Below are 10869 nucleotides of genomic sequence, written 5' to 3' on the forward strand. Positions count from 1 at the left end.
AATTCTTTTTTTTTTTTTTTAACCTGATCAACTTAGCTATTTTCTCTCTCTCTTTTTTTTTTATTTAATAACTTTTTATTGACAGAACCCATGCCAGTGTAATTTTTTTACAACATTATCCCTTGCATTCACTTCTGTTCCGATTTTTCCCCTCCCTCCCTCCACCCCCTCCCCCAGATGGCAAGCAGTCCTATACATGTTAAATAGGTTACAGTATATCCTAGATACAATATATGTGTGCAGAACTGAACAGTTTTCTTGTTGCACAGGGAGAATTGGATTCAGAAGGTATAAATAACCCGGGAAGAAAAACAAAAATGCAAGCAGTTTACATTCATTTCCCAGTGTTCTTTCTTTGGGTGTAGCTGTTTCTGTCCATCCTTGATCAATTGAAACTGAGTTAGATCTTCTCTTTATCGAAGAGATCCACTTTCATCAGAATACATCCTCATGCAATATCGTTGTTGGTATATAATGATCTCCTGATTCTGCTCATTTCACTTAGCATCAGTTCACGTAAGTCTCACCAGTCCTCTCTGTATTCATCCTGCTGGTTATTTCTTACAGAACAATAATATTCCATAACATTCATATACCACAATTTGCTCAACCATTCTCCCATTGATGGGCATCCATTCATTTTCCAGCTTCTAGCCACTATAAACAGGGCTGCCACAAACATTTTGGCACATACAGGTCCTTTTCTCTTCTTTAGTATCTCTTTGGGGTATAAGCCCAGTAGAAACACTGCTGGATCAAAGGAAATGCACAGTTTGATAACTTTTTGAGCACAGTTCCAAATTGCTCTCCAGAATGGCTGGATGTGTTCACAATTCCACCAACAATGTATCAGTGTCCCTGTTTTCCCACATCCCCTCCAACATTCCGCACTATCTTTTCCTGTCATTCTAGCCAATCTGACAGGTATGTAGTGGTATCTCAGAGTTGTTTTAATTTGCATTTCTCTGATTAATAATGACTTGGAGCATCTTTTCGTATGGCTAGAAATAGTTTCAATTTCTTCATCTGAGAATTGTCTGTTCATATCCTTTGACCATTTATCAATTGGAGAATGGCTTGATTTCTTATAAATTAGACTCAATTCTCTATATATTTTGGAAATGAGGCCTTTATCAGAACCTTTGACTGTAAAAAATGTTTTCCCAGTTTATTGTTTCTCTTGTAATCTTGTCTGCATTAATTTTGTTTATACAAAAACTTTTCAATTTGATATAATCAAAAATTTTCTATTTTGTGGTCAATAGTGATCTCTAGTTCTTCTTTGGTCATAAATTCCTTCCTCTTCCACAGGTCTGAGAGGCAAACTATCCTATGCTCTTCCAATTTATTTATAATCTCATTCTTTATGCCTAGGTCATGAACCTATTTTGACCTTATCTTGGTGTACGGTGTTAAGTGTGGGTCAGTCAGTCCCTAGTTTCTGCCATACTAATAGGAAGGGGAAATTCAACAGAGATGGAACTATAACCAAGGTAGGGACAGAGTAGCCTTTTATCCAGCCCCCAGCCTCCTCACTAGAAATATTAAATTACTCTAGAGAAGAGGTTTGTGCACCAATACTGTCTTTCTATTTGTCCTTTTTAGGGACTTTTTCAAGGTTTAACTTCCACTCCTCACATTCCAATAACTAAAATGATATTAGAGGGATGTTAGATTATAGGAAAAGAAATAAGAATGGCATTGCCCTTCTTCCTACTTTCCTTTCTTTCCTACTCTCTTCCAAGGAGAGAAATGAGACAGGCCCAAGATGCAGGGGTACTCAATGGAGTATCAAAGGAAATGTGTGAACTTCTGGAGGGCTGGTGAGAAGTATTGGGGATGAACTTTTCTATTTCTCTAATTTGCAGATACTGCCCCATCTGATGAGTTATTGACTACTCTTGAGTCTACAACATTTAAAGACTTCATCCACCTCACTCCAGATATCATTTATAATACCACCCCTAATCCCCCAAATCTTGATATAAAATCGATACTCCTCAAGTTCACAGAGAATGGCAGACCTAACCATCAGCCCCAAGGTGAAGACCAACAAAGCTCTGTAACTAAACTACCTACAAAACACCATGCTAAGAATGAAGCACAAGATCCAATTATCCGGAATGGATGGTCTTTCTCTTCTTCTGACAATAAGAAAAGAATGTCAAAGCCTAAAAGCACAACCTGTACAAAGAGTCTCCACATAACAACGTCCCCCTCAGGAATAGAGTCTTCAGGTCGAAACTCAGCTATCACATCCAAGACCATAACTATCTTCCATGAGGGAATGGGAGTTTCAGACAAAACCTCATATAAGGGCATGGAAGCTTCACCCAGCACCATATCTGTATCACCCAAGCTAACAGCTTCTTCCCCAAGGGAAATAGGAACCTCCTTCAGGCCAAATCTGTCTCACCTAAAACCATAACTAACTTTTATGAGGGAATGGGGTCTTCAAGCAGAAGCTCAGCTATCTCATCCAAGACCATAACTATCTCCCGTGAGGGAATGGGAGTCTCAGACAAAACAACACCTCACTTAGACAAGACTACAGGAAACATCTCTAAGGATACTAGAACCTCAGAAGCGGCAACATCTCTCTCACAGATCACCAGCACTTCACATAAGGGCATGGAAGTCTCACCCAGCACCATATCTGTATCACCCAAGATAACAGATACTTTCCATGTGGGAATGGGAACCTCCTTCAGGATCACATCTGTCTCACCTAAAACCATAACTACCTATCAAGAGGGAATGGGGTCTTCAGGCAGAAGCGCAGCTATCTCATCCAAGATCATAACCATTTCCCATGAGGGAATGGGAGTTTCAGACAAAACTCCTCATTTAGACAAGACTACAGGAAACATCTCTAAGGATACTAGAACCTCAGAAGCGGCAATATCTCTCTCACAGATCACTAGCACTTCACATAAGGGCATGGAAACCTCACCCAGCATCATATCTATGTCACCCAAGATAACAGATACTTTCCATGTGGGAATGGGAACCTCCTTCAGGACCACATCTGTCTCACCTAAAACCATAACTACCTATCATGAGGGAATGGGGTCTTCAGGCAGAAGCGCAGCTATCTCATCCAAGATCATAACTATCTCCCATGAGGAATGGGAGTTTCAGACAAAACAACACCTCACTTAGACAAGACTACAGGAAACATCTCTAAGGATACTAGAACCTCAGAAGCAGCAACATCTCTCTCACAGATCACCAGCATCTCAAATAAGGGCATGGAAGCTTCACCCAGCACCATATCTGTATCATCCAAGATAATAACTTCTTCCCCAAGGGAAATAAAGACCTCCTTCAGGGACAAATCTGTCTCACCTAAAACCATAACTACCTATCATGAGGGAATGGGGTCTTCAGGCAGAATCTCAGCTATCTCATCCAAGATCATAACTATCTCCCATGAGGGAATGGGAGTCTCAGACAAAACAACACCTCACTTAGACAAGACTACAGGAAACATCTCTAAGGACACTAGAACCTCAGAAGCAGCAACATCTCTCTCACAGATCACCAGCACCTCAAATGAGGGCATGGGAGCCTCACCCAGCACCATATCTGTATCACCCAAGATAACAGACACTTTCCATGTGGGAATGGGAACCTCCTTCAGGACCACATCTGTCTCACCTAAAACCATAACTACCTATCATGAGGGAATGGGGTCTTCAGGCAGAAGCTCAGCTATCTCATCAAAGACCATAACCATCTCCCATGAGGGAATGGAAGTCTCAGACAAAACAACACCTCACTTAGATAAGACTACAGGAAACATCCCTAAGGATATTGGAACCTCAGCAAGGCCAATATCTCTCTCACAGGTCATCGGAACCTCACATGAGGGGATGGGAACCTCACCTAGGACCATATCTGTCTCATCCAAACTAACTGCTTCTTCCCAAAAAGAAAGGGGAACTTCCTTCAGGACCATATCTGTCTCACCCAAGCCCATAACTACCTATCATGAAGAAATGGGAACCTCAGACAGAACCACATCTGTATCATTCAAGAATAAAATTACCTCTCATGAAGATATTGGAACCTTGGACAGGACCACAACTGTCTCACCCAAGACTATAACTACCTATTATGATGGGATGGGAATCACATCTAGGTCATCCAAGAACAAAACAACTTCACATGAAGGCATTGGAACCTTGTACAGTACCACAACTGTCTCACTCAAGATTACAAATACTTCCCACACAGGAAGGAGAACCTCCATTATAGGAGATCTGAAGAAAACCACTCAAGCATCAAATAGGATACCTGTCTTTGAAAAGACCACAGATTGGATTATAGCTGTTTCAGACAAGGTAACTGAATCCTTAGGAACTTCATACAAGCCTTCATCTGCTTCTGACAAAACCATAGGAGCCATGGAATCAACCACAGTCATGGGAAATTTAGACAAAACTATAACTTTTAGGGGAACTTCAGAAAAGATGACTGAATCCTTTGAAAGGACCACAGGCCTTTACAAGACTAAAATTTCTTCACATCAAACTCAGGGAGCTTTGGACAAAACTATCCAAATTTCAGATAAAACCACAAAAGCTTCAGGAGGCCCAGGACCCTTGGACAAGACTACCCATAAATCTACATCTACTCCCTATACTACTTTAGCTTCCCTTTATCCATCACTCCAGGTTACTAGTGAGAAAACCTTTGTACCTTTCACAACTCTCAACTATAGACAGGAGTTGAATTCTACAAAATCAGTCAATAATTATTGGCCAGACCAGAAAACAGATAAATCAAGAGGAGGATCCCAGAATGGAGCAACCCAGGGGGTGCTGGAGGGAAATTCATTTCCTGCCTGGGCCATTGTCATTGTTGTCCTGGTGGCTGTGATCCTCCTCCTGCTACTCATTGGCCTACTCTTCATGGTAAGAAACAGAGAGAAAGAAGGGAATGACATATTATGGAAACAAAATTAGGTTTAAGATTAGAAGCAGGCCTAGAAAATAAAAAATGGAGGTGGAGGGAGGAATATAGAAAAATGGAGAAATGAAAAAATCTCAAATATGGAAAATAACTAAGGAGAAGAATGGAATTGGGATAATGAAGAGATAATGGGAATATGAAGGGACTGAAGGACAGAACCATGAAGTTGTTATAAATTTGGGATACTGAAGTAGAGTAGAATGAATAGTAAAATATAAAAAAGATGAAACCAGGAATCAGGGATAGAGGTGAGATACACAGCATTGGGAGATGCAGTTAAGAAAAAAGGATCAAGACACAGATGAAAAAAATGTGTAATTGAGATGGGGTTGGGGTGGAGAATCAGAAACCAAGAGAGTTGAGGGAGTGGACAAGAACAAGGAAAGGATGATTTCTTAAAGTAAATAGGTGTGTGTGATATATAGTGGAGATCAGAGAAGGGATGATGAGGGAAAAAACATTCAGTCTTTCTTATCACCTTCTAGGCTGCCTACATAATCCGAACACATCAGATGACTACAGAACATGAGGAAAATGATGCCGAAGATGAGATTGGTCCCAATTCTTATCCTGTCTTTCTGATGGAACAGCAAGCATTGGGTCGGAGCCAGTTGCCATTACCTTAGTAGTCCCCTACAGGACTACTAGGTCCTAGTTCAGGAATAAGAATTTCTTTTCTGTTTCCTAGATTCTAGGAAAGGCTAAGACTCCTAGCATTAGCAGCTTCAATCCTTAACCTGGAGGGAAGAGTCTGAAATTGCTTGAGCAGAGTAAAGGAAAAAAAAAAAAAAAACTGGAGCCTTCAAATACAGTTGAGAGATTGGTAGGGTAAGGAACTACACTGGACATTTGAATTTCAAGAGTGAATAGTATCTTTTGATCTCTTTGGCAGAGGAAAAGGGAAATTCTCCTGTATAGAAGCTTTACATATAAAATCACTAGAAGTTGATTCTTACACTATATTCCTTTCCCTTCTCCCAAGACTGAACTCTTACTACTGATCACATCCTCCACCCTTCTCCACCTGACCTATCTGGGCCTTCTTCCTGTCCTCATGTGTTAAATTATTTTGTTCCTCATCACAGCTCCTACCAATTAGCTCCCCTCTCCTTAGCTATGGCTCCCTCCTTATTCTCAGGTAACCTTGATCTCTTCTCTCTATTTTAGATTCTTCTTCTCTATACTTAGGGAAGATATTAAAGTTACAGACCGAACATGGTTCATGATGGGGGGAAATGGGGAGGAGAAATGTCTAAAGAAACCAAGGATCACTGGTTTCCTTTTTATTTATCTTTTATAATAAAAAGGCAAATATTTTAAATGAAGGATATGGGGACTAAAAAGGCATGCTAATTCCCTTATTATCTTGGTCTTGACACTAAAGATAATTTTAAATATCAGAAACCTGAAGGACAAACCTGGTTCTTTTTAATGGGGAATGACAGAGAAAGAATTTCTACCGTTTGGTGTGTCCAATATTGCTTAATGCCTAGTTTCATTTTAGGTCTTACCTCCTCTTAATAATGGTCTTGACATGTCAAGTTATAGCAAACATGTGCTGAATGCCTGGTATATGCATAACACTATGTTGGACATGGAAAAGTGTTTAGTGGTAGTTGGGAGGTGGAGTAGGCAGCAGAAAAAAAAATATGATATATGGCCCCTGCCCTATTCAATAGGTTGAATAGATTAAAACCTATTTGGGAAATTTACACACATGAAAATTAAATAAAGATATGAGATAGCAGGAATCAGAAACATGGAAAGCTTTATAGGTGTGGATGTGAATGCAAATATATGCCTATGTTCAGCTTTGCCCTGAGTCCAACTTGAGTTTAACTTCAAAACCAATTAATCAGTTAACAAGCATTTACTCTGTGCCAGGCACTGGGGATATGAAGACCAAAAAATGAAGTATTCTTTGCCCTTAAAAAGTTTACATTTTATAGGTGGAGATAACATGTACAGTAAAGTCACTCTTAGTAGTTTTATCTGATACTTTCTTGTGTTGTGGGGGTGGTCCTGAGTTTTTGAAACTTGTACCTGCAGAATATAAGATCTAATAGGTATTACTAACATGGTAACATAGATAATACTAACATTACTAACATGAGTTTGTGAACTTGAGGAGTGACAGGCCACCTAAATATGTAGAAGTTTGTCACTAAGAATCACTTGAACGATGATCAAAAACTCATGAGAAATATGAAAAAAAAATTCTCTCAAGAGAAATATCAAAAACTCATGAAAGTATAAAAGAGTTGTGATCTATATTGGTAAAGGAAGATCCCACACTAATGAAATTACAAATCTTTTGAAATGTTAAAATATATGCATGAAAGACACTTTGAAGACCTTTAAACTTTTTGAGTTGACTTGTTCCTACCCAGCTGAATTCTAAGAATGTCAATGTATAATGTTTTCATTCCTTAAGGATGATTATCCTTTTCATATCTGCTTCTGACAAAACCATAGGAGCCATGGAACCAACCACAGTTTGTTGTGTTCCCTAACAAACACCAAGGCTCACAAGGCATCTTATAAGTTTTTGTTTTACAGTTAAGACATTAAAGAATTCAATTGCAAATCCACAGAGAGTTGATAACCCTGTTCCCCCAATTGCAGAGATCTATATAGTCCCTGTGACCCAGTATCACCGTAGGTAAGGACCCCAGAAAGGAGAAGGTCCTAGAGCCCTGTCACTCGTTGAAATAGCATTTACAATTTGTCTCTTAACAACCTCATCATGGAATCTACAATTCATATTTTGAGATTCACAATCTTTATCACAATACATTTCTACAATACATCTCAGGTTCCAAAATGTGGAATGTAGCATCATTGCTGCTTCTCACTATGTGCTTGGGATACCATCTCTTCAAATCCATCAAATCAAATCCATTAGATCTTCTTCTAGGAAGGCTGATGGTAGAACTGTGCTTTAGCAATGCAAAATCTGGAATGAACATTGGCTTTCCTGACTCTTCTTGATCCTTCTCTTGAATGGATTCTTATGTATGACATTTTAGCTACCAAATCTTGCTGTCTGATCCTATCTTTTTTTTTTCCCCAGTGATTTTTAATTCACCTCTCTGAGTCCAGTTATATAGATATGCCTATAATGTAACTATCTTGTTCCCTCATTTGACTAGATCATTAACTCACAATAGTCCAGATTCAAAGTTACAAACCTTGAGGTCATTGAACTCAATAATCAACTTACCTTTTTCACTTGATATTTTCTTATACACAAGGACCTATTTGGACTTTGAACAGAAGTTTTGGGTTTTTTTTAACTGATAGTACATCACTAAAACACTATTCTTATGATATTTCTGTTCCCCTAATAATTATTTTGCCTTTTAAAAAATCCTACTTCCAGCCTTTTAAGCTGATTTTTGCATATTTATATCAATGTTCAAGGAAGACTCATCTCTTCCTAGGTTCTTATGTTCTTTGTCTCTATGCATTATCTTTTTTCTGTAATAGTTTTTTTTTTTAATTTTTCCAACTACATGCAAGGATAGTTTTCAACATTCACCTTTGCCAAACCTTGTATTCCAAATTTTTTTCCCTCCTTTCCTTCCTACCCCCTCCTCTAGATGGCAAGTAACCCACCACAGGTTAAACAGGTTAAAAGATAGTCTAAACTATTTTTGAAGGATTTTCTGAGCATTTTTGCCCGATACCAAAGTAAAGTACACACAGGATTGGAATGTCTAGGGTCCAAGACAGACTCAGATAAATAGCAATAGTATTTCAAGAATCTATGATTTTCTTAGTATTATGTGATGTGCTTTAAAATAACAATTTTGGCACTTAATGAGGAGACTGATGTAGGCACCAAATGTTGGACTTTGGCCATGTGTAGAATTTATAATGGTCATTCTCTTTATTTATTTAGGAGAGAGATTACAGACAAAATGAAACGATACAATATAAACCAGAGATTCTAAATAGAAATAGAATCAGGAGAGCATATAGTTTGCAAGAAAAAGGGTTTTAACAATTAATAATGGAAAAGACAAATTTCCTCCTAGAACTTATAATTATTCAGGAGAAAGGGAATACTCCATGAAGTGGGAGCATGCCTTTAATTAGTGAGCTAAAACCCAAAAGGAATTTAGCAGACTAAGAGTTAGCTATAAGAAGGAGAAAGATTTCATGAAGCATAGTGGGGGGATAAGAGGAAAAACGCTTCATGGCACAGGAAGGAGGGCAAAGACACTATGAGGCAGAGTACAATGGCAGGCTATAACCCCAAAAGGAATTCAGCAAAGATGGGATGGACAGATTTACAGGGGAAATTTGATCTCAGAAGTTTGACATACCTCAGATTTCTTAATGGACAGAGCAAAGTAGGACTACCCACAGCCTCTACAGCGATTGGACTATAAAATTGAATTCATTAATGCAATTCCCTTCTCACCTCAGTGAGTAATTTTATCAGAATTTCAGGCTTTCTCGATCAACTCAACCTCATTGCTCAGAACCTCATCATTATGCATTTACATCACCAATGCAAATGGCAACCTCTCACCACAGTAGACCTGTTGATGAACCTTTCTAAACTTAGCCCAATGATGGTACATCACCAAACCCCTACGCAGGATCCATCTTGGTAGGGAGTGTCCCATTAGTATAGCCCATGAGAATTTAGAGTCAACTCTATAGGAACATAAGAGAAGACTTCAATGGAGGAATACCTAGGATGACCATAACTCACATTTCCACTTCATTTTCTAATTTTAAAAATCCTGTCCTTCCAACAATCCTGTGAAGTTCCAGGTGGTGCTCAGGAGATAACAAACTTATATCTTCCTGAGGGCAATGGGATGTCTCTGTGATATTCATTTTCTAAATCAGAAATAAAACAAGTTAAATTCAGCAACCACTAATGACCTAATGTGTGCATAGCACTGCAATCAGCACTGGAGAATATAAAGTATAGATAAAGTATGACTCTCCTGCCTTCAGAGGACTTACAATTTAATAAGGAGTTTGTAAGGGTCCGGAGAGGAATCTCGCACAGTACAATCAGGAAGTAAAGAGGCCTTAATTTCTGAGACACCTATATGTGGTCTTTGTGATCACCATGGACCGTCATCTGGTGAGCAGAAGTTCTGGTCTCATTGAGAACGCATCATCAACAGGAGATGTCTCCTCTTATTGGCTGTGCGAGTGAACTTACAGACCCAATAAAAGTACTGGGGACCAGAAAGTAGGTGGAGTTCATTAGGCAGTAAGAATGCAGGAGAGGACAGGATGTGAACACATGGAATAAAGACCTGAGCTTGTGAGCCACTGTCTTTGGGAGCTCTGTTGGATGTGAGAACCACCACTCGGAGGGGCAGTGGCTAGGAATTTGAGAAGACCTATGATTAGGTGAAATTCCTGAAAGCCTGGGACTAGGCAAGACTGATAACTAGTAATCTCTGGGTGGAAGGTTACAAGTCATGGCCCAACATGGGGGCAGTGCTTTTAGGGTTATTAAGAGACTAGAAGACAAGGAAGCATTATGGATCTGGGGGTTTACCCTTGATCATGCCTGAAGACACATGCAGCTCAAGTATATAAATTAGAGAGCCAAACTGATGATTCTCTAGCAGAGAACATGTTTGATAAGGGGCAGGGAGCTTACTCCAAAGCTCCAAGGCATTTACTCCCACACCCATTAAGTACAGCTCAGCAAGAAAAAAAATCAGGTGATCGAGGGGCTTGAGTAAATAGAACAAAAAATACAAGAGTTACAGGTTGAGTTAGAGAAAAAATGAAAAATCACCTTACAAAAACTAGAATAAGAAATGCAAAAATTACAGATTGAGTTAGAGAAGAAAGGAAAAGTACAACAGCTAGAATAGAAAGAACAAGAGCTCAGCCTACTGGCTGAGG

At 39.1% G+C, this 10869-nt stretch overlaps 1 protein-coding gene across 1 annotated transcript; it reads left to right on the forward strand.

Moving 5' to 3' along the window:
- The first annotated feature begins 2982 nt into the window (after nucleotides 1-2982).
- On the forward strand, nucleotides 2983-9871 carry MUCL3 (mucin like 3). Its single transcript, XM_051996180.1, has 2 exons — nucleotides 2983-4919; nucleotides 5463-9871. Exons 1-2 carry the CDS (start codon nucleotides 3129-3131, stop codon nucleotides 5601-5603), a joined length of 1932 nt encoding a protein of 643 aa, XP_051852140.1. The 5' UTR covers nucleotides 2983-3128; the 3' UTR covers nucleotides 5604-9871.
- The last annotated feature ends 998 nt before the right edge of the window (nucleotides 9872-10869 follow it).

Source organism: Antechinus flavipes, chromosome 4 (genome assembly GCF_016432865.1).
Source record: "Antechinus flavipes isolate AdamAnt ecotype Samford, QLD, Australia chromosome 4, AdamAnt_v2, whole genome shotgun sequence".
Taxonomy (NCBI): domain Eukaryota; kingdom Metazoa; phylum Chordata; class Mammalia; order Dasyuromorphia; family Dasyuridae; genus Antechinus; species Antechinus flavipes.

Bases quoted from the DNA above. Each gene is read 5' to 3' on its own strand.
- MUCL3 (XM_051996180.1), top strand. From the start codon at position 3,129: ATGGGAGTTTCAGACAAAACAACACCTCACTTAGACAAGACTACAGGA. The intron at 4,920-5,462 runs GTAAGAAACAGA...ATCACCTTCTAG, and splicing joins TCATTGGCCTACTCTTCATG to GCTGCCTACATAATCCGAAC.